This window comes from Eschscholzia californica, unplaced genomic scaffold, assembly GCF_041429995.1.
Source record: "Eschscholzia californica isolate CP2 unplaced genomic scaffold, dmEscCali1.0.p SCAF_5, whole genome shotgun sequence".
Lineage (NCBI taxonomy): Eukaryota > Viridiplantae > Streptophyta > Magnoliopsida > Ranunculales > Papaveraceae > Eschscholzia > Eschscholzia californica.
In genome coordinates, this window is record NW_028238472.1 from 53,140,631 (window position 1) to 53,164,445 (window position 23,815).

The following is a 23,815-nucleotide window of genomic DNA, read 5'->3' on the forward strand; positions in this document are numbered from 1 at the left end:
CATGAAATAATTTATTTTATTTTGTGACCTAGAAGACTGAAATTTAAAAGTTAATCCAAGATTTGGTTATCTAAAAATGTACTAAACTTGGTTATTAATGTGTGCAATCTTGCACTTTTCTTTAATAATTTATTATTATTCATAATCTCGTAATTTTTACCCGACCCTACTATTACTATTCATAGATTCCAAAAAAAAAAAAAACACCCTTTCGTATCTTCACGTTTTACCTTCATTTTCACCACCATGTCCGACGACCACCATCTTTCTCTGTTGTACTGGAAGAAGTCCGTGACTTCTTCAAATCTCCAATATCAGAGGCAAAGATGTCAATGTGGTTGGAGTACCTGAGCCGCTAAACAAGGGCCACGGCTCGCCTAAGATGGGGTTGTCCCCTTAACATGCCAAGATTGGACATTTGGGCTAGCATGAAGGTCTATAAGGCCTAGTCTGTTTAACCTAGGCGGCCTTCATAAAGCCCCAACACGCTAGCCAACCAAGTCCGAGTGAGAGGCCTCACAATGTCCAGCCTCACTAGGGCCTGTGTACGGCATGCCAACGTGTGTAATTTGGGCTGGGCTAGTCAGCCTAGCCCATCTGTTTGCAGGTCGGCTTGGGCTAGCTCTTCCATCATGCGGATTGAGCCCAGCATAAACTCCATGTTAACACTTCAATTACTGTCAAGTCTAATATTAACCTGCAACAATAATAAAACAGGAGACGACAAACACAGTTCAACATCTTCCTCAACCAGTTGAGGAATATAACTCATCAGATAAAAATCACTCAGAGTTCGATATCAGCTTCACAGAAGCTCAAGTATGCAAAATTTCCCATGCATAAGGAAGAACTATAGATTACATCTTTAATCAAAATTATGAGACCCTGCAAAAAAAGTAATTTGAGACGAGTCTTTAGTCGTCGTATCCACCAAATAGGATCATCAGTTCTTATTGATCCAAATTCCGAAGGAAAAAAGCTCTTCTGTTTTTCTTATTTTCCTCGACATCCATTGAGGTCTTAGGGAGGGGAGAGCCTGAAAATGAATATCCTCCATAATTGCAGAAATAAATAGAACGACTAAGCATCCCTTTCAGCTCAGTGGAACATGTTGTTGACAGATTCGTAGCTCGGAACATTTACAACTGTTGAAAAACCAAAAAACGGAAATGTTTGAGTAATTTTTTCACCGCGAGTCAAGATAATGGAGTTTTCAAAAGGAAAGAAAGACAATAACTGTAGTAAAGATAAAATACTAAACGTCAAGAAGTTTTAGAGAGAACTTTACCATCTCCCCATGATGCCATTGTTAGAGGCGTAGAAACCATCTTTTGGGTAATGGTCGCAATATCCTCCAAGGTAACATTGTCGATTGCTTTCAGGAAATGATCAACGGGTAACCTGCAAAGATGAATAATGAAATTTCGTCCTCTGATCGTAATATATATCCCAGGCGAAAACTAGAATATACGGTAACACCCAGAAAGCAATCTAAACTTTGGTATATTTTGTGCTTTGACCTAAAAAAGAAATTTTACTCTCCCACTCGACCAAACGTAAAACACAAGTAAATTAAAAATGTGTAAGCTCTCGGAAAAAGTATTTTTGGTGGGTATATTACTAGGCAAATTGCATTTTCCAACACGAGAAATGATATCAATGTAAAGAGATTATATATTGGTCGTACCTCTCTCCATAAGTCAAGATTTGTCGCCCTATATCTTCTGATGCAACCATCTACAGGAAAATGAACCACAATAAGTAATTGAAGCCAGAGCCTGAGAGACGTTAAGAGCTATAGGTTTTGCACCAACAAGAACTTGCACAAATGGAAACTGGAAGTCTTACCCTTGATTCCAAATTCATCAGAACTGCAGACTTAGTAGATTCCTTCGCACGACTCAGCTCTACTTGGTTCACTGTCATGAAAAGAAACCAACTCTAACGAAGTAGTTCCAAATAAAGAACGTCCTCACTAATACAAGTTAGGAGATAGTGACACCAAACCTTGTCCAAGTGTTGCGACCCGAAGAAGTTCATCTGCTGCTAAATTAACAGCTTGGGAAATAAACTCAGAGTCCTGGAAAGAACAAAAACAAACTAATTAGTTTCAGAGGTATAATAGACATTTGAGTCAACTGACTTTTAGAAGAGATGCATACAGTAATATACAACCATTGACATGTCCTTGTCTAAAACTACATCTGAGTTTGCTTAGCTTAAAATAATAAGGGTTGATTACCGTGGTGGCATGGATGCCAAATAAGCCAGTATCATTGTAGATACTGTTGAATGCTGAAAAGGACTGAATTGCTTGATACTCATTTAGGACTCGGACATCTGTTCATGTTAGGTTCAACAAAAATTAACATCTACGATGAAGGATAGTGAAAAAATAACATGGATAGATGAAAGGACTCCTTAAACATAACATCTAAAGATAAACGAGATCCACTCATATCGGTCAAGCATACTATGATTTTGTTATGGGTGGTTATCAGATATGAAAGACTAGTTTGATAAAGTCATAAGACTTACATAATCGTGAATGCATTCCTTTCCCAGGACCCCCAGCTGAGAAAGAGCCACCACCTCCCATGAGCATCTGTAGGAAATGGGACACAGTGTTACAATCTCCTTGCTTAGCATAAGACCAAGAAAATACCGTAGATTGGTGAATGAAAACAGAAAATCATCAATAACCAATCCTAAAAGCATAACCAGAAAGGAGTAAGGACCTGAAGTACAGTTAATGTCATAGCCTCCTTCTCAGCTTTCCAACCGCCGGGAACTTCAAAAGCAAGAGCAACATGTGTGCTCTACCAACAAAAATGGGGAAAATAAATAAAAAGTACTTCATAAATCAAATTGAATATAGCAGTGAACAGCTTAAAAGGAGGTTTTGTATACAACGCCCCTTAATACGTACTGGTGAAGCAGCTTGACAACGAAAATCGCCTCCAACATATTGTGATTTCGGCTCTGCTGGACGAGGCACGCCAGGAAGGTCCGACAAGAGTGGCTCCGCAATAGACAAAAATTCCTCATGTTCAACACCAGAAGCCGCAAGTACCATACGAGGAGCAGTGAAATTTTCCTGATATTACCAAAGAGCAAAATGGTTTGAAGTCATGATAGCATATGGACTATAGAGTACGATATATTTCTAGAAAGAAACATAAAGAACAACGGAACACTAATATGAGAAGGTTTTAAACATATTAACTGAAGAAGTTAAACACATTTTTATCATATAAGTATTTACGACAGTAGCACTTAGTACTTACAACCACAAATTCCTCCAAGATTGTCCCGTCCAATCTGTCTAGTGCAAATTCTGGAGCCATAAGAGGATTTGCCAATGCACCAGAATACCCAGCAGAATGGAGTGCTTCCAAAAGTAATCCCTGAGGGTTGTTGCTAATTTCTGCAATCTCTGCTTTCACTTTCTGAATCTGCATTAACAGGTAAAAAAAATTGTCATACACATCTGACATCTGTATACAGCATGTTAGAGACTTGTTGATACACACACAAAGAAAGAATCCGACATACTTGTTCATTAACTTCCCAATCTAGAAACACTGGGTTCCTGACTGAATCAACAAGCAACTCCAACATTTGAGGAACATAAGTCTTCAAGGCGTCGTACGTGTATCCCATTTGCTCTCGCGAAGCCGAGGATGACACATTTCCTCCAATTGCCTCCACCTCTCTCACGACACGTAAGTGGCTCCGGTTTGCCGTGCTCTTGAATGCCATCTTTTCTAGTAAGTGGGTTGCCCCAATCGAGGAAGGTGTCTCATATACAGAACCACTATCAATATACAATCCAATCGAAGCAGCTGGATTCTAAAGAACAATCACAAGTTCACAAGAAACACCCATTAACCTAAATTTTACGAAAATATATCAATCTTCCTATAATTATCTCTATCTATATGAGGAATGCTAGGAATACCGTGGAGGTCTCAGACGCAATCCTGACGCCATTCGGCAAAGTTGTAATCTTAGTCTTGCTTGGTTCGACGAAATCGGGAAGTGGGGGTGCAATGGAAACACCGGGAAGAGGATAATCAAGAGGAGGAAGAACACTCGAGCGTTCTCCGGTGAGCCAGCTGAAAATACCTCCTACTGAGGACTGTCTCTTTGCTACTGAAACCGAACTCAAAAACCTATTACTTCCAGCATTGCCCTAACAAAGATTTCATTTTTTTCAAGATCAAAATATACCAAAATATAAATTAATTCAATAAAACTAATCATATATAATTAAAAACCCTAATCATTTTTCAGTCATTACAGATAAAGCATCTAACTTTAGTCATTAATCAAGTTTCTTAACAAAATTTGTTCATCAAAATAGATTATATAAACCATAATTAGACTAAACATTAACCAGATCCTCAAATTCACATTCAATTCAATGATTTTCTCAGGGAAATAAATGATTTTTCGATCCATACACCAATGAAACAAATTAGGTCTAACATGGGAAATAAAATACCCTAATTAGAAGATGCTGAGATTAGTGCTAACCTTAAGAGCCCTAATTCTCGAAGCAGCAGGTCTATACATGATTGATGGCGATGGAAACCCTAGAAAAGAATTTCAGAGAAAGAAATAGAGAGAAAGAAACTCCTTTGGGTTCTGGACCAGGTTTTATTTTTTGAAGATTTGAAAATCCATGCAAATTTATAGTTCTGGTTCTTATTTGTCCTGGTTCTAATGGAAGAGTGTAAAATTATCCAGAGCAAAAACTGAACTAATTGGCCGAACCAAACTAAGTCGAACCGCACCGATCGGTTTTTGGGCCGGACCGATCACCGTTCAACTCTATTCGACCAAAAAAACGAATAACCCTAATCGGTCTGGTTTGGCGTCGATTTGAGTTTCAAGAAACCGCCCAAACCCTAAGGAAAAATGAAATAACAATTTTGTAAAGTTAATAATAATTTTGTACAGTTAGAAAGTATTAAACTAAAAAGGAAAATTTTTTTACAAAACCCTAATCAAGTCTTCCATACTACTGTCCGTCCTCCTTAGTTGTTGTTGTCGGCTTCATCAACCTATTCAACTTGATTGAAAGGTTTTAGAGGTAAGTTTTCACTGATTTTCTATGTACCACAACCTATTTTTGGTTAGTAACTTAAAATTATAGATTTTACATTCACGCTTCTACTTCTTTTTTTGTTTGTAATGATAGAAAAGTAAGATGAATTTTTAGTTTTTATTCTTCGTATATGTAATGGTGGAAAAGTACGATGGATTCTCAATTTTTATTTTCTGTATATGCAATATGAAATGAATAACATTAGTTTACCATTTTGTCTAAATCGTGCTCGGTTAAATCAAGAACTGAAGTACCGAACCGAACCAAACCAAACCGAGTCGAACTATGTCGACTAGCTGAATGATTGGCTCGACTTCGACCGATGATTTAGTCAAACCGCCACTTATTGGTTTGTCTTTGGCTCGAGCTAAAACCGAAAAAAACCGGCTGTTGCTTACCCCTAAGGCTGTACACTTTTACATTGGACCAGGTACCGACTTTTAGGCCCTATCAATAAACCGATCCGAATGGTTAAGTTACTGGGAAATTCAATCTGAGCCAATCTATTCGCGGTTCGGTTTAGTTACCGAACCAAATTATACTTGAATGATTTGATTAAGTTAGATAACTGAACTACAAAATTAGACTTCAACTAGAACAAAATTTCGACTTTAATAAATCCTAACTTAATCATAAACAAAAATGAGAGATTGTTTGTTCTGTTTTTAATTTTATGATTCTTTTTAACATGTGAGTGTTTTGATGTAACTAACTTAGCCATTGAATCTCCACCATCCATCGTAAAATTTTAATATATAAGACATCAACACATAATTTAGTTCGATTATCCGTCCAATAAATCCATGCCCAGAATCAAACCCCTCGGTTGTGGTCTTTTAGTATCCGAGTCAATCCGAGTAATTCTCCGTTCGGTCCCAAGTTCCCAAATCCGTTTGGATTGGTTTGGTTGGTTACCATCCATAGTAAAACTTTAATATATAAGACATCAACACATGATTTAGTTCGTCCATCGAATAAATCCATGCACAGAATCAAACCCCTCGGTTGTGGTCTTTTAGTATCTGAGTCAATCCGAGTAATTCTCTGTTCGGTCTCAAGCTCTCAAATCCGTTTGGATTGGTTTGGTTGGTTCAGATACTAAATGTACACCCCTTCAGTGGTCTTGCCTCACTAAAAATATCCCCTCAAAGAAAATCCTCTCCCTCTTAAACCTTTTTCTTGTTCAAAGTCTCCCTCTTAAACCTAGACCCTAAAACCCTTCTTCTTCTTACATAAATCCCTACATTTGCATTTTTTGATCGATTTCTAAACTTTTGGTTGGGAATTTCCGATTACTTAAAAGTTTATTGAGTTTGGGTAGTTGCAATTTACAGGTAAAAGATCTCCAAATTCACATAGATTTGGATTTTCTAGTTACTTCTTACTTCATAGTTCATACTTACATCTTAAATTCAATATACTAGCTTCAATTCTAGGTTGCTTAGGCCTATTATCTAATTTCAATTAAGTTCTTATGCAGAATTAGGGTCCAATTTGAACTATTTTGTTGTTTAAATGAAATGTGTATGAACTAGACATTAATGTTTTCTACAGAGAAGGCATATACATTTATGCTAAAGGAAATGCTCATGAACTGGCTTATTGTTTCGACACGCCGATCCTTTTTGACACGGTACAATTCAAATTCAATTGAGAAATAATTGTGAGAATAGTCTCATATGGAAAAAAGTAATTTAGTAGCTAAGAATATAATATCTAGATCTCCTCCTCTCATTGCTAATTAATTTTGAGTTGGACGAGCAAAAACTTATCATAGAGCTAGACCCACACGTAATATGTCCACCCCACATGTTTCACGTCACTAGGACAAAAAAGACAAGTGTTGGCTCAAAGGTATCCCACATGTGACAGGGGCGTGAAAAGGGTAATCTAGTAATCCAAAATATGAGTTGGATGCCCACACACTTAACAATAACAATGATTTGATATAGAACACTACTAGAAAGTAAATATTCTCGAATAATTGTATTCATTGACTATTTTAGATATATCTGCAAGGCATATAAGAACTAGTTTGAATTTGAGATTTATAGATTTAAGAACAAATGTTGAAGAACACTAGAACTTATCCTCTTTGGTTTGACATTTTCAATATATTGGGGGGCGCGCTCCCCGTTCTCATAAATGGATTCCAAGCAACGGGAATAACATAAAATCTTTCCTTTCGTAATTGTGAAGATTATAAACGATACAATTACTGGCAGAAGTTGAACCTTGACTTGTTGAAAGTAGAAACCATTACTTAACATGCACCCTAAACTTAGGGCACATGCTGGAAGGAATCTTTTTTTAGTCGACTTCTTTTTATCTTTTTAAAATTTCTTTACCACTTTGCTATGTACAAGAAATGTGGATGAAACTATCCGACAACCAATCCAAATGTCCTACCATATTTACTATCCATAATTACATCGTTATCTGAATGAAAGATTCTTCTAACATCTGCCTTTAAATGTTAAGTTACAAATTATTTCTACTCTTGTACGTCGGAAATATTTCTTGCTTTTAAAAAGATTCAACATTTCTCCCTGGTTGTAATGATTTCAATATTTCTTAGTTCACAAGAGAAAGATTTTGTGTCTTAATGTTTGGAAAGTCCTTGGATTAGTTGTTCTATTTAACGACTACATAAATGGAATAACTTCAGAAAACCATTTTGCTTATCTTCCTTGTATATTTCCTGGATCGAGTATTTGTAGTCTATAAAGTTAAGATGTTTACCTGTTAGCTACTTGATCTTGGGTCATATTCTTCGATCGAGTATTTTCACCTAGATACTATGACAATTAGCAGGACACTTCCTATTGGTTTGGGTTTATGTGTATTAGTATTATTATGTTTTGTTGTTTCAACTCATCAAGTAGATGAAAAAATAACATCTAAAGAAATACTCTTGGAGGTTGATAGGAAGCTTCAACTCCTCAATAAACCTTCACTTAAGAGCATTAAGGTATATATCTTGTTTTTGTCTAACTCCCCATTGTCTATAATGTTCGACAATAATCATTAGTTTATGTAGAAATCATGTACTAAGTTAATCGGTTTTATACTTCAATTTTATTTTATTCGTAATTAGGCTCTTTGATTTCGTACAGAGTGAAGATGGTGATATTATCGACTGTGTTGACATTTACAAGCAACCTGCTTTTGATCATCCTGCTCTAAAGAATCACACCATCCAGGTTTTTTTAACTCTTCCCCGTTTTCCTATACTATAAATCGAAAATTTTATAAAATTCAGCCCAACTCCAGGATTGGTTTCATTCAGGGCCGAAAAGTATTTTATTTAGGCAAACTAAGTAGGATGAATGCGCTAAAAAGTTGAACGTAGAGAGACACTAGTAGGCTCATGGATTCACTCGATTCAACTCTTGCATGCAGTGTTCTGATTTAAGCTTACTTTGATGTAGATGAAACCAAGTTCTTATCCTAAGGCAGATATTACGACGACAACGGACAAGAATGCATCATCCGTGCCAGAAATATTTCAGACATGGCAGAAAAGTGGAAGTTGTCCAACAGGAACAATCCCAATCCGAAGAGTTCGAAAGGAAGACTTACTAAGAGCCGATTATATTGAGAGATATGGAATGAAAAATCCTTATATTGTTCAATCATCTTCTAGTTTGAAGCTTAACGGATCCGAAAACCGTCCTAAACAAGCTACCACTATGGGAAATAATTATCTTTTCGAAAATCGCTCGGTAAGTATATTAACTCACCTCTTACTGTTTTCGATAAAAAAAACATTTCATTATCAATTGTTGCTTTAAGTTAAGATTCAACTTAAAATTTGATATATGCAGTCAGCATTTTTATTAACACAAGGGTATAGTTATATTGGAGCTCGAGGCGATCTAAATATCTGGAATCCAGGAGTGGAACGAGATGATGAATACACCACTTGTCAAATATGGCTTCTGAATGGCCCTCCCGATAATTTTGAAAGCGTCGAGGTTGGATGGATGGTTAGTTTGCTTTCTTTCTCGCAGTTCTCCTTTTTGTATTTTTGAAAAAGAAAAGTTTGTATATATGAAGTTTCGTGTAAATTTTGACCTTGAGTTATCTTTTGTCAAATTTCCGCTCACTTTGTTTTTTCTTCGACTTAAAATTCTTTCAGGTAAACCCTAGCTTTTATGGCGATAGACGAACACGACTTTTCTTATACTGGACAGTAAGTATATTTGTTTTTCAACCAGTTAGCTTCGATTTAAGGGGTTTAATTCTTCACATGAAGTCTTTCTTTGGCTTTTTAATGAATTATTAGCCCAAAAAATTGCTATCAGGATTCTTCATGTTCCGTTATTACCCTTTTCGCAGTACTAAATGTACATTTTGAAATGTTACTGGACCAACGGCATATTGTTGGGTTAATATTTTGGGCTATCAATTGGACTGCAAATTTGCCAACAACTGATAACTCAATTGAAGTTCATGTACTCCAAAATGCTGGAGGTCCCAGGTTCGACTCCCAGCGGAGATGAAACCTGTGGCTTATTGAACCCGGGTTGTCAAAGGTATACATAAAGTAATTAGATCGATGGGTTTCAGCCCGGTAGTTTAGTTGGGCTTTAGGTCCGTTTTCGTAAGGTTTAAATTCGGCGGTTATTGTGCTTATCACATCTTGTTGATGTATCAATGACTTACGTATTCAATTTCCCGAAAAAAAGGGAAACAAAATCGACATCAAATTTCAGTAAGTATGACGTTTTTTTTTATTTGATTTTGTTCACTAGAGTACCGGCGGAAAGAGTACAGGTTGTTTTGATCTGAGCTGCCCAGGATTTGTGCAAATTAGCAAAGACGTAGCCATTGGATCTCCACTTGAACCTGTATCACGGGAATGGGGAAACCAGTATTTTTTAGAGACTGGCATCTTCAAGGTAAGAAATGAACAAGGTTACTGATTTATTACTACAATTTTTAGTTAATGTTTTTCGAATTACAGTATTACACCAAATAGTTTATTAGGAAAATTACATCACAAGCACGTATACATGGGTTAGTTATAAGCCGTATATATATGATGCAACTATTCGAATGAACCCGAATGACATGGGCACATTATATTTTGAAGTGTATAACTCCTGAGTAACAATTTCCACGAGAGCCGAAATGAAGGAGATTTTGTCACAAATGAGTCTGAACATGGTGTCATAGTAGGTCTCACCAGGGTCCGGACGGGCAGGTACCATGTTGGGTCCATTTACTCCAAACTAGCATCCAGGGAGGAGCTCCAAGTAATGTCAGAGATTGGCACGGAGATTGTGCCCGGTGAAACTAAACATGGTTTTGACTTTCGTAGTAGATCTTGCCGAAGACAAGTCGGGCTGATACCTTGTTGTGTCTATTAACTCCGTCTCAGCATTCGAGTGGGAGCGCCAAGTGACTCCAACCCTTTGCTATAAGGAAAATTGGTCTCATTTTCTCGGAGTAGGTCTTTGCCAGGGAAAGGTCGGGCCATTACCTTGTTGGGCTTATTAACTCAAGAGCAACGTCCGAGGGGGAGCGTCAAGTGATTCCAACCCTTTACACCAAGGAGAATTCGGGGGGACGAGTCTAAACATGGTGTTATAGTATATCTCATCAGGGACTAGTCGGGCTGATCCACTGTTGAGTCTATTAACTCCAATCCGGCACCCGAGAGCAAGCACCAAATGACCCTAGAACTTGGCGCCAAGGCGAACGACCGACAAATCTAAAGATGATGTTATATAGTAGATCTCATCGGAGATGGGTCCGACTAATACCCTATGGGGTCTATTAACTCCTATTTAGTGTCTGAGGGGGAGTGACCCAGCCCTTGGCGCTATGGAGAAGTCGGTCTGGCAAGTCTAAATTTGGTTTCATAGTAGATCTCGCCAAGGACGGTTTGAGTTCTCCTAGCATCCGAAGGGGAGCACCACGTGACTTTGGCGCTTAGGGAGAGATCCCACATCACCTAGACAATAATGCATATACGAACTATATAAATAAATCTTGGGCAACATTTTCCTTGCAAACTGATTTTCACTACGCCCGAAGGATAGACCTCAACGGAAACTAATTTTTCTTTTTCGTGGTTTCAGGATGTAAAGACAGGCTATTGGTGGCTAAGAATTTCGGGTAAAGACATCGGATACTGGCCCCCGAAACTTTTCGGGGTATTAAGCGTAAAAGCATCCATTGCTCAATGGGGAGGTGAAGTATTTAGTAAAACATCAGGAAAAGTAGGCAACAACCACACGACAACACAAATGGGAAGCGGAGATGAAGCTAGAAGTATGTATCTGTTTGCTGCATTCATCAGACGTATAAGAATCGTCGATTACTCATTAACCGAAAGGTACCCTGAATGGGTTCATGAGTTCATGGATGAACCTTATTGTTATAGTGCTTATAACTATGTTCAATATATTAAGGAACCTGAGTTTTACTTTGGAGGTGCTGGTAGAGGTCGCTTTTGTCCTTGAGAGAGAGAGAGAGAGAGAGAGCTGTACTACTTAATGGAATATAATAAATATATGATGATTTGAAGATGTAAATGTTGAGATGGCCGAGTTGGTCTAAGGCGCCAGATTAAGGTTCTGGTCCGAAAGGGCGTGGGTTCAAATCCCACTCTCAACAATTCTACTTTTATCATATCTTCCCCTTCATTATTTTCCGATGGGAATGTACAACCCATCAAATGATATTGTATCGAAAAAAAATGATTTGTCATACGGCCATCGCGTTATTTAACCTTTTTTTTAGAAAGCGACTATGATCTCGTTAGTCATTACGAGATATTGATATATCATCAAGATGTGATAAGCATGACAACCGTCTAAGTTAAATCAATATTTCAAGGGGCCTAAAGTCCACCCGACAAACTAGTATTATTTATACCTTTAATAACCAGAATTCAATAATCATAGGTTCCACTTCTGGGAATCGAACCTGAGACTTCTGCGGTTTTTGGAGTTTGTGTCAACACTATCGACCACTTGGGCAACCAAATATTGACATCGTGTTATTTTACTTCATCACGCATCTGTGAAAGTCGAACTAACAATAATCGTAACGAAATATTAAGTGTATCGGTCGATTTTTTTTTTACTTTATGTAGATATGTGTTATTTAGATGCTTATAATAGATGAACTCAATCACACAAATATTCGTATTTCATTAGTTTTACAGTATCACTTTAGCATTTTCTGACACAAAATTATCAATACCGAGTAACTAATAATGGCCACTCTTTCGGAGAAGCAAAAAGGTCTCTTGGATGCAAAATTTTGGCTTTTCTTCCAGACACCCACCACCATTTCTTTGACGCAAGTATGCGTCACCGATAACTTTTTTTTCAAATCTTGCTCTCTTCACCTCCTCTGATAAATCCAACCACCTTTCTCTTGGATTTCTCTCTCTCTCTCGTGGCCGAAACCTAGGGTTTCAGTTGAAAGAGAGTGAAAGAGAGAGAGAGAGAGAGAGAGAGAGAGAGAGAGGCAGAGACAAAGACATAAAGATCCGAAAGAGAGAGAGAGGGAAAGAATGATGGTGAATGGTGGGATGGAGACGAGAGGAGATGATGAAGAAGAAATTTTGTTTTCCTAGAAAGTTTGACAAAATACATAATTTTCTTTCAAAATTTTACACTTCGGAGATTTTTTGTTTTCATAAAGAGTCGGCCTTAAAAAGCGATCTATAACTTTGAGTAAGACCTTTCTTTCAAATAGTATGATTCGACCTCTCAGTTGACCCTTAAAGTCAAACTCATTGTTCGATTCTATACATTTCTAAAACTTACCATCTGCAAATATTAATAATCCGTAATAATAAACGGTGTTTTCGTGTGCACGAAAACACAAAGAGAGTATTGGAAGGGGTTGTCCTTTTAAACATATAATATATGGAGTAGTAGATGTTTGTAGTTTGTGTTGTTTGAACATCAGATTCAATGACATTAATAGGGATCGAGTAAAAAAAAAGAAACTAGTTATAGGGATCAAGAACTATACAAATTGAGTCTTTTGAATGCACAAAATTCCACATTATATACACAATTTATATATAGAAAGAGATTAAAATTTAAGACACAAACAAATTAATTAAAAAATAAAAATGTCCCCCCTACTTCACGGGCACGGCTAGCTCGATAATCGAAAGCTTTTCGAATCCCTAACAAGAGCAATAAGAATTGAAAGACAAGAGCTGCCCCAACGCAAGAGAGGCTCTCTTCACTTTTTCCATCATTTCACATTTTCTACAACAAAACAATAGTGTGAAGTATTGGCAAATCCAAATCTATGAGTGTTAGAGATTTTGACCTAGCAAATTTCGTTCGGAAAAATATTAGGAAACAAAACAAACTAAATAAATTCTAATCAAAAGTCTAATTTGATTTGTCGTGATTTGTATTTCTGATGATTCTGATCTATTAAATCTACGAATCATAGTAGAATTACACAAAATTTCTATTTAGAATCGGTTTAATTTTTCTCGTTTCATAACCTTAGGGATAGTGAATTGGGACTTTAACAGACATTTATAGACAAAATGTCTCGTGGACAATTCAAGACATTCCGGGTGATTTATTATAGACAAAATGTCTGTATAGACATTTTTAAGACATTAAATTTGTAGACAAAATATCGTTATAGACATTTCAAGACATTTGATAAGATGCCAGGTGTGCACTTGAAGCTAATTACAAAATGAGTGCACGTGCTCTAAGTAATTAAAATTCAATCACAAGCAGCCTACTAAGATTGAGAAGACAAGTCCCATCAAATAGGGGAAAGGGAGGAATAATATAGACAATACCACTTTGATTTGATCCTTTTTCACCTCTCATTACTATCCTTTTCTCTTTTCCTTTCTCTTGAAGCTATCAATATTGTTTTAGTTTTAGACATCCTGTTACAAGTTTATTAAGTACGAGAGTTTGTTCGTGATAGAAGTTCAACGAACTCACTGAAAAAAAATTCGGTACTTATTATATACATGTTTCGCTTAGATTTGTATTGTTCTTCCAAACAATATAGGACTGTCGTAGACTAGTGGTTGTTGTAATCAGGAACAACTCATTCTAATTGAAACAACACGAAAGTAGTTGTTCAAGATCCAACTAACTTTGGTGTGAGTGAGAAAGAAAACATAGAAAACCTTATCTATAAGGACTAGGTTTTAGGGTGTGAGAAACCGGACACTACACTCACACTGAAATTCATTTTAGAGCAAGTCCAACCCCAGCCTGTCTTAGGCCGAAAAAACCACTTTTTCACCTAAAATTATTGGCCTCAGCTCAGCCTCTAAAATTCAGCTCCAACCCCAGCCTCTCTTGAGGCCGAAAATTTGAATTTGAAATTTTCCCAATTTACTAATAAAATTCAATTAAAAAAACATCGATTACAACTAATAATTGATTAAAAATTTTAAACTACTTAAATACGACTAAACAACATAGAAAAATTAATTAAAAATAACTAGAAGGGGTTTCTTGGGTCTCGTGGTGCACCGTTGAACAAAGCCTCTCGCGCCGCTAAAAGCATTTGTTGAGCATGTTCGTCGAGAGACCTAATATCAATCTTCATTAAATCCATCGCATATTGTCGGTTCGCCAAGTCCGTTTGCATCCGTAGAAAATCTTGTTGCACCTTTAGGGTCTCTTGTTGAACCCGTACTGCTTCACTCAAAGTTACTGTTCTTTGTTGGGAATCTTCTTCTCTTTTTTCCCAATATCCCTCACTGGGAGTTTTTGAAGCGGTAGAATGTGTGGATGGTTCGCCAACTCTTGCATTTGCTTTGGCTTGTTTACGGCCAATTGGTCTTTCTTCCGATGGATTGGTATTAGAATCTCTTTTACCGGATGTTGACTCTCCTGGCATGTCTGCCATCCACTTGTTGTGTGTCATCAAAATTTTGTAAACATGTAGGAACCTAAACCCTTTACCTTGATGATTTTTTTTATACATTTCGATAGCTCTTTGTAACTAAAATAAACAAAATATATATATAAGTATATATTATGAATGAAGTGAAAAGATAGAAAAAAGAAATTAAAAAGTTAGAAACAATTACCCGGTCATAATCGTTTTCTCCGCTTTTTGGAACTTTATTTATTATCCTCAAAGTCGATATAAAACTTTGACATTCCGAGCTTATCTCACTGAAACGAGATTTACAACTTCTAAGTGTGCGTTGAAACTTTGCACTCGCATTATATTCATCCGATATTTTTTGCCAAAATACTTTATATTTTTGGCTATTTCCGACAACCGCATCAAATGTTATTTTCAAATAACAATTAGTAAGTAAAATATCTTCATCCGCCTTATACGGTTCCCGTTTAGCCTTTGTCGAAGACGTCCCTCCTTGCACACAAGAATCCTCACATACTTCATAATCATCAACTCCTAATTGAGCCGACGGGTAAGTAGAATTAGGGGACAACATTTCCATATAACTTTGGGTATCGAAATCATTGGTGTCTAATGGATCCATGGGTGAACAAATGAAAAGATCAAAAAAAATTGAAAGAAAGAGAGATAGAAATGGAGAGGAAGTTGCAAGAGATGGAGAGAAAGAAAGTGATGAAGAGGGTGAGAGATGAAATTGATCCAACCCCTATTTATAGGGGTTGGATCGATTTTTGGCCGTTGGATTTGCTCCAACGGCTAGATCTAGCCGTTGGAGCAAATCCAACGGCTAGGGCAGATCCCCAAGTGACCGTTGGAAGCCCCAACGGTCACTTGGGGCTTCATTCAGTCGCCCCTAATGTTAGGGGCGACTGAATGTCCGGCCCCAGCCTCCGCTCCAAGCGGCTGGGCTTGGAGCGGGGGGCTGAGGCCAATAATTTGAATTATTGGCCTCAGCCCGGCTGGGGTTGGACTTGCTCTTAGGCTGCTCATAACTGGTCTTACAGACTAGTACCAGCTAACACTTTTAATATCTATTTTAAATAGGTCGTAAATAGATGTCAAGAATGTTGTATTTTCTATAAAACCTCGCCATCTTTCATGATGTTTGCCTACCATCATTGTATAGCATCAGCCTTTATAAACCGATAAATCAAGGTCAAAATCAGTCGAAACATATCAATATCCAACCACCGAAATCATAAGTCAACATCTCACTTTCTAGGCACCCAAAGTCGTGGTTATTGATGGGCATTTTTCGATTGATTGGCTTATTTTTTCGTTCAGGTAAAAGATTTGGACCAACCACAAACCGAACGACGATGTGACCAGTTCCAATTGGTCTGGCAATTTCTCTCTCCCAATTGTCGCGGATTCCAATTAGGCATGCCATTTCTCTCTCCTTATCTTTTTTTTAATATAGAATTAGAAAAAGTGCTTGCGTGCTACATAGTGGACTGCACTAGGACTCTCTTGCCTCATGGCTGCTGCCTGACAAGTCACAAGTCCCAAATGAAACCCCCCCTCCTCAACTCTTCCCCCCCCCCCTGTTTTTATTTTAATAATAGTTTTCATCAACCCAATCCGGCAATTCCTCTTATTTCAGTAAGAGAGAGTCAGATAGATAGAGAGAGAGAACTTTTGATGATTTAATTGGTTATGATTAAGTTATGATGATCAGAAAAAGTCATGGTGGATTCAACATCTGAACACCACCTCTAGATTTTCTTATTTGCTCGTGCAAGACCTAACCTATAGTTAAGTACTTGCTAAACAAATTTGTTATTAGGAATAAACTGAGTCAGATCCTTAAAATCTGTTACAAACTCATACTTTAATTTTGATTCACTCTCTCTATGTTTTTTTTTTACCAAACCCTTATTTGGACCGAAAATGGGCGCAAGACTTTGTACCGAAGGTTAACGTGACCGGTTACTATTGGTCAAGGTTAAATGAGAGAGAAAAATGTTCTTATCAGTGGGAGCTGGCCACATCATCTTACACACTGGAATCAAACTCCTATTTTGGGGCCAAATGATATTTATGTGTTTTTTTTATACTTGTGCTTGTACTTTGATTAGTACTAACTAAAAAAAAGTTTCATATAAGATCTAAGTAGCCTAATTTCCTACTTACCTACTCTTCACATGGACAAAGACATATAGTCATATACCTTTTCATTTATAACTTACATATATTTACATATCTAGTGATCTCATTCATGGCTTCTCTTAAGGTCTAAAAGAATCTCTCTCTCTCTCTCTCTCTCTCTCTCTCTCTCTCTCTCTCTCTCTCTCATTCTCTTCACCATTTTGACTGAATGAATGCACATAGTTAAAATTTCAAGTACCCAAGTTTTGGTTTTCTATGTTCATCTTGTTTTTTAGAGTTTTTTTTTTCCTTTGATATATTCTTATATTTGATCAAGTGTTTTTTTAGGGTCTTGGGAAGTTATTGGGATTCTTTTATGTCTTTTTAACTAGTATTAGTACATTTGATCAAGATTCTTATCTTTATTTTATTTTATTATTATTTAGTTTTGTTTATACTTTGAACACATAGAGAGTGGACTACCACCATTAGAACTACTACAAGCTAGTTGCAGATAAATTGGTTGCTAAAACTAACCTTATCGGCTTCTTCCTTTTTTTTCGTTCTTTTCGTTAAACAACTTTCAAAAAGGGTTGTTGTTTTGGATCCCACATTACACAAAAAGGTGAAATAAAACAGTGTGAGGTGATTCAACTTTCATTCTGTTATATGAGGTCATGATATACTTGATCAAGTTGAAGCTTTAGACTATAGTACTAGTTTTAAGTTAGTTTTCGGGTCTCCAAACAACGGTAGCTCACCGGAGATATATAGAAGGTAACTAGACCTAGTTAGTTAAGTTTGTTTTTCTTCTTCCTCTCAAGAAATAGTTAGCTTTCTACTTAAATTAGTTTCTTGATTAGTATTAGATTTTGAGGGTACTTAATGCTTAATTGGGTTCATTATTCTTGAGTTTAACTATTTCTTGATTTCAAAATCATGATTGTGTTTTCTTTATGTGTCTGACTTTGTTCATCTTAATATGTTTTTTCAGATTCATTTGGTGTTAATAGATAGTTCGGGTTAGGGTTTCGACATCAAAAACATGTCGAGTTTTATGGCTTCAAGTGTTGATTACTGCAATACCATTGGTGAGAAAATGGATTTTGCTCATGAAGATTTATTTGGCCTAGGATCAATGCTTCAAGGATATAAAACATGGAACACAAGTTCGGGAAAAATAATCGAAATGGAACAACATTTACTAGCTCCATCTTTAGATGTAATGCATAGAGGAAAAGCGAAAAAGCTCGGAGAAGAAGCTTTAGCCACTCAAGTTTGTACTTCTCCTTTGATTAACAACTCTTGTATTATGAACCCATTGAGTTCTTTAATGACAAATTATGGTGTATTAGATCAAGTTCAATTCGAAAACGAAGGCGTAAAAGGAAGTTCATCACTTTGCGGGTTATTCTCCGGTGGATCAACCGAGTCTCTTGAGTGCTTGCTTTCGACAACAACTAATGACACAAATAACATCAACTCAATGGAAGATGATGGCATTTCAATGATATTTTCCAATTGTGGGAATTCGTCATGGAACTTCAATTCAAGTAATGTTGTTTCATCATCTGGAGAGTCCAAAAATGATGGGTTCAAAGAAGCTAACAAAATTAATGGTGATCAAACTATCTCTCATTCCTCCTCAAGTACTAGGCCTAGTTCTTCTAAGAGATCAAGACAGGAGAAGCAACAACCGGTAACCGATTTTTATACTAGAAATAGTGGTTTTAGGCTCATAACCGACGACAACCCACCGAAGAAGAAGCAGCAACGGTTGTCGAATATAAGCTTCCAAAACCCTAATTCTTCTATGTCGTCTTCGAAAGTTGAACCAGACATTGAGGCTATTGCATACATGAAGGAGATGATTTATAGAGCTGCAGCTTTTAGGCCAGTGAATTTAGGGTTGGAGTTGATTGAAAAACCAAAGAGGAAGAATGTTAAAATATCAAGTGACCCACAAACTATGGCTGCAAGGCAAAGAAGAGAAAGGGTAAGTGAAAGGATTAGGGTTTTGCAGAAGTTAGTTCCTGGTGGAAGTAAGATGGATACTGCATCAATGCTTGATGAGGCTGCAAATTATCTCAAGTTCTTAAGATCACAAGTTAAAGCCTTAGAAACCCTAGAAAATAACAAGAATCTTGATTCTGTTAATTACACCACCACCACTGACCTTCCTTTGTCATCACCACCACTGCCACCACAAGTTCTACCACCATCACAACCATCTAACCATTTAAACTTCCCCATGCAAAACTTTTTCTATCCATAGCTAAAACCCTAATCCAGATCCATTCATGCAACATCAAATTTAAATCAAATAATTAAAGAGTAATGCTAGAAGAGGCTACATGTCATGAAAACCTGCTTCCGACCAACCCAAAATCAACGGTTTCCATTTCCGGCTCAACTCTCTCTGATGACCTTTTCACTCTTGAATGACGGTTGATTTCTCTTTAGGTCAGGGGTAGGTCTACTCTTGTAGCCACTTCTATCATTTTTCTGAATTAAAATAACTTTGACCCATTAACCTTCGTGATTATTACCACATATTTTTCTTATGATTTAGGGTGATAGAAAGCTAACCGACTTTCTATTAATCATCGTTTCATGAGAAAACCCACAACCCTCAAAGGAAAAAAGAAAAGTTGATTAACAAAAGTTTTAACAATTATAACACTTATGATTAAGGTTTAAGGATTTGATTAAGAAAGTTGGTTACCACTTTCTATCTTAAATGTATTTTTCTATTAGTTGGGGAGTGTCAATATTTTTCTATGTAGTTAAAGAAAAGCAGGCTTCTCTTAGAGATCATTAATGGGTGTTTGTTTAATGGCTTTGAAACCAAGCAAATTTGTACCACTACAATTTTTTACATTTTTTTAATGTGATTTGATCAATAGGTGTAAAAGACATTCTCTTAGGGGCAGTCAACTTGAGTCAGTGAGATAAACAACTCTCCCTCTCTCTCCCTCTTCCCTTTAAGCGTGCTCTTGGATTCAACCCTTTCCTGGACTGCCTATCACATGCTTTTTTCGTATCTCTCTCTAGGTTTGCAATGGACAAGGCAAATTTCAAAATTGTCCGTCCAATTAACCTGTTTACCCTAATAGTTATTGAAGTTTAGTGTTTAATTCGTCCAGCCGATGCTTCAAGTGCTCGTGGATGCCTGTACCCGTTCAATTCCCACCCCTAGTTGTATGACATGGGTTGCCAATGAAAAAGAAGTTTGGAGTTCAACTAAGGTTGCGATGTAACTCTTCAAGACTTCTCAATAATCGATATTGCCCTATCTTTCGTACCACGACTCAAGCTCAATAGATACGGGTTAGTAAAGGCTCCACGAACCAAGCCAAAAGACCTCAACACTACTAACCTCGAGTACGAACCTACAACCCTGACTCCGGATGCACGTAAATTTCATTTCGAGCATTGCTACAAAAAGCCACAAGTCAACGCCTGCTCTAGACCTATACGAAATCAACAATCCTCATTTCCTGGTCAGCTGTTTTTTTCCTTGATGGACATTTTCACTCTCTTGGAGGACGGTTATTCCTGATTAGGTTTGGAGTATGTCTACTTTTGCAGTCTACTCTATCATTTTTTATTTCATAATTGTTCTGGCGTAAATTATTGGCAAGTATGTATTGACAATTACAACTGCCTGCGACACCTTTACCACAATAATGATCGATGAAGTCTCAAATCTCTAAGACTATTATTTCATATTGTCAAAAGAAATAAAAACAATACATAGACTCTCTATCTCTGTCTGTTACTCTGTCTGTCTGTCTCAAGCACAATAAGGAACCTTTCTCCCAGGACCTCCAAAGTAAAATTCAGGCACCTTAAAGTTCTCAACAGAGTTATAAGCACTATAACAATAAGGCTCATCCATATACTCAGAAACCTCTTTTGGATACAATTCGACTAAGGAGTTATCGACAGTTTTGATACGTTTGATGAAAGCAGCATCCGTACTATGCGCTTCTTCTCCGCTTCCCATTGCTGTTGCCGTGTATTTTCCTGGTCGTATTGTCTCACTCGATACTATACCTCCAAAATGAGCATTGCCTCCTTCGGTATTTAAGCGGTCGAAACAATAATTAGGCCAGTATCCTATATTTTTACCCAGACAGGTTAGCCACCAATTGTCTGTCGTTGTATCCTGAAATTGCACAAAAACAAGTAATATTAGGTCTTGTTAAGGCCCATTGGGTCTAGCGAGGAACACCAGTTTGCAAAGAAAGGGTTGCCCGAGATTTATAAAATTCACATATGCAATGTTGCTTAGGCAATGTGGGTTAATTCTAATACTATGTGTGAGCGTCAAGTTAGGGCTTGGAATCACTTGGGACTCTCTCTCGGACGACATGCTGAGCTAATAGACTCTATGTGGTATCAACCCGACCCATACCTGGCAAGTCCTACTATGAAACAATGTTGGACTCATTGGACCCAGTTCTCCTTAGCGTAGGGTTGAGTCACTTAAGGAGGTCCCTCAGAAGTATGGTTGAATAGACCTAACATAATATCAACCAGGCCCGTCTCTGGCACGACCTACTCATTGGGTCAGTTCTCCTTAGCGCCAAGAACTAGCTTTACTTGGTGCTCCTCCACAGACACAAGGCCCAAGTTAATAGCACGGTCCCTGACAAGACCTAGTACCTGACCATGTTTAACTCGTCAACCTCCTTAGAGACAACTATCAGAGTCACTTGGCCCTCGCCTTCGGAGGTTGGGCTAGACTTGGTTAGTTTTTTCTTTCTTACCTTCCAGATAAATATAGGGAGGTAATACTGAACTCCCCCTTTGGTTGATAGAGGTGTAATTTCACTTCCAATGCTTATTTCTTTGCTAATTTGCACAAATGCTGGGCAGGTTAGGTCATAACAACCTGAAGTCCGTCCGGAATCATCCTACGAACAAAATCAAATTAAAAAAAAAACACATCATATTTACTGAAATTTGCAGTTATATCACATCAGCCTTTGGCCTGTGGTCGCCCCATTTTTGGGGCCAAAGGGGAAACTATGAAAACGTTAAAAAGGCTAAAAAGCCTAATTAACTGAGCGAAAAAGGGTAGTCATGAAACATGAAGAGATACCTCAAAACATTTTTTTGGACTAGAAATTCATTAAATAACGAAAGCGATTTCATGTTATAATTAGGACCCGAAACAACAATATTTACCGTATAATATATGAAGAGTCGTGTTTTATTATCACCATAATAATTAGGATGCACCTGTAAGAATTTTACAATGAAAACAAAAATGAATGAATATTACATAGCACACAAATACAACACCAAATTAACACGAAACTTCGCATATAAGAACCAATTTTTTCCGAAAAAAAACACATACTGACCATCCATCCAGCCTCGATCGACTCAGAATTAGTGTAAGGGCCATTACCAAACCATATTTGACCACTAGTATATTCATCGGGGTCTTCGACATATGGATTCCAAACACTTATATCTCCTCTAGCTCCTATATAGTAGTCTTCGGTTACTAAATATGCTCCCTGCATATATCAAAATGTGAGCCCTGTCTTAATTTTGAACAATTCAGAAGAAAAAGTGAAAATGTACTTACCACGCGTTTAAGAAAACGATATTCATTGGTCGTACTATTTTGTTTAGTACGACGTTCGTATTTGTTAGACTCGAAATGAGATGATGAATGAGCAATATAAGGACTCTTCCTTCCATATCTCTCAAGAGAAGTAGCTCTTAGTAAATCTTCCCTTCGGACCCTTCGGATAGGAATTGTTCCGGTCGGACAACTTCCACTCTTCTGCCATGTCTGAAATACTTCTGGCAAGGATGTCCCATTTTTCTCGGTTGTCGAAGTAAATTGTGCCATAGGATAAGAACTTGGTTCCATCTACATCAAAGTAAGCTCAAATCAGAATAGTCCATGCAAGAGTAGGATCCGATGAGCCCATAGGCATACTAATGTCTCTCTAGGTTCAAACAAATTAGGCGAAATAAGCTATCATGACCACCTTAGTTTAATATTTTTAGAAAAATGAAAAAGAGGAAAGACCTGGATAGTATGATTCTTTAGACGAGGATCATCAAAAGCAGGTTGCTTGTAAATGTCAACACAATCGATAATATCCCCATCTTCACTCTGTATAAAAAAAAAAATTAAACCCAAATCCAATTATTACATATTAACAAAAATCAAAGAGGTATGTACCAATAAAAAGTCATTAATAATATGATACCTTAATGCTCTTAACTGAAGGCTTATTGAGTTGTTGAAGCTTCCTATCAACCTCCAAGAGCCTTTCTTTAGATATTTTTTTTCCATCTACCTCATAACTTGAAACAACAAAAGCTAATAATACTACCACAAATAACTTTTTTTCCCACCCCAAACCACAAGGACGTACCTTTCTACTTCTCATAGTATCTATTCAAATTTGACCTCCCTTAGCTCTTCTATCTCTAAGAATATAAACCCAAGATCAAGAGGGGAGAAATATATAAGAGAAGAGGAGAGACAAATATAGACATAGAATGATTGTCACATGTGTCCTTCCGATATACTCCTCATGTCTCAAATTGAATGACCTAATTTCCTTTTTTTAGTTGTCCCATTTTAGTGTCCCATTTTTAAAAATAAAGAAATGAACGTTTTGCTCTTTTTAATAATACCCATTACTATAAATTTAATGACCTCATTCAAATCCA

The 23,815-nt window shown here is 37.1% G+C and overlaps 4 protein-coding genes, 1 non-coding gene and 1 pseudogene across 9 annotated transcripts; 3 read left to right on the forward strand and 3 right to left on the reverse strand.

The window, feature by feature from the left end:
- Positions 1-733: 733 nt before the first annotated feature.
- Positions 734-4,864, reverse strand: LOC147540601 (mitochondrial-processing peptidase subunit alpha-like). Its single transcript, XM_086641063.1, has 13 exons — positions 4,540-4,864; positions 3,962-4,195; positions 3,556-3,852; positions 3,288-3,455; positions 2,930-3,097; positions 2,739-2,819; positions 2,539-2,605; positions 2,243-2,340; positions 2,008-2,080; positions 1,849-1,919; positions 1,688-1,737; positions 1,289-1,401; positions 734-1,145 (listed from the first exon to the last, which is right to left on the reverse strand). The coding sequence occupies exons 1-13, from the start codon at positions 4,576-4,578 to the stop codon at positions 1,099-1,101; spliced, it is 1,506 nt and encodes a 501-aa protein (XP_086497189.1). The 5' UTR covers positions 4,579-4,864; the 3' UTR covers positions 734-1,098.
- A 1,229-nt stretch (positions 4,865-6,093) lies between these two features.
- On the forward strand, positions 6,094-11,658 carry LOC147540602 (protein neprosin-like). Of its 4 annotated transcripts, XM_086643914.1 has the most exons (9): positions 6,239-6,447; positions 6,668-6,746; positions 8,042-8,084; positions 8,230-8,316; positions 8,545-8,838; positions 8,941-9,102; positions 9,255-9,308; positions 9,871-10,017; positions 11,203-11,658. In XM_086643914.1, the coding sequence occupies exons 2-9, from the start codon at positions 6,685-6,687 to the stop codon at positions 11,584-11,586; spliced, it is 1,233 nt and encodes a 410-aa protein (XP_086500040.1). In that variant the 5' UTR covers positions 6,239-6,447; positions 6,668-6,684; the 3' UTR covers positions 11,587-11,658. The 4 variants fall into 4 exon arrangements, with proteins under 4 accessions (XP_086500041.1, XP_086500042.1, XP_086500040.1 ...); XM_086643915.1 differs by lacking the exon at positions 8,042-8,084 and having other exon boundaries at positions 6,094-6,447; XM_086643916.1 differs by lacking the exons at positions 6,668-6,746; positions 8,042-8,084 and having other exon boundaries at positions 6,233-6,447.
- A 1-nt stretch (position 11,659) lies between these two features.
- On the forward strand, positions 11,660-11,740 carry TRNAL-AAG (transfer RNA leucine (anticodon AAG)). Its single transcript has one exon. It is a non-coding gene; the product is annotated as a tRNA-Leu (tRNA).
- A 2,841-nt stretch (positions 11,741-14,581) lies between these two features.
- Positions 14,582-15,683, reverse strand: LOC147540604 (uncharacterized). Its single transcript, XM_086643232.1, has 2 exons — positions 15,177-15,683; positions 14,582-15,088 (listed from the first exon to the last, which is right to left on the reverse strand). The coding sequence occupies exons 1-2, from the start codon at positions 15,597-15,599 to the stop codon at positions 14,582-14,584; spliced, it is 930 nt and encodes a 309-aa protein (XP_086499358.1). The 5' UTR covers positions 15,600-15,683.
- A 2,016-nt stretch (positions 15,684-17,699) lies between these two features.
- LOC147540605 (transcription factor bHLH87 pseudogene) lies at positions 17,700-19,754 on the forward strand (annotated as a pseudogene). The gene is made up of 2 exons (XR_015225526.1): positions 17,700-17,881; positions 18,099-19,754. The product of XR_015225526.1 is annotated as a transcription factor bHLH87 pseudogene (transcript).
- A 1,047-nt stretch (positions 19,755-20,801) lies between these two features.
- On the reverse strand, positions 20,802-23,683 carry LOC147540606 (protein neprosin-like). Its single transcript, XM_086641502.1, has 7 exons — positions 23,347-23,683; positions 23,163-23,249; positions 22,710-23,000; positions 22,480-22,638; positions 22,301-22,354; positions 21,880-22,026; positions 20,802-21,275 (listed from the first exon to the last, which is right to left on the reverse strand). Exons 1-7 carry the CDS (start codon positions 23,527-23,529, stop codon positions 20,901-20,903), a joined length of 1,296 nt encoding a protein of 431 aa, XP_086497628.1. The 5' UTR covers positions 23,530-23,683; the 3' UTR covers positions 20,802-20,900.
- Positions 23,684-23,815: the final 132 nt, after the last annotated feature.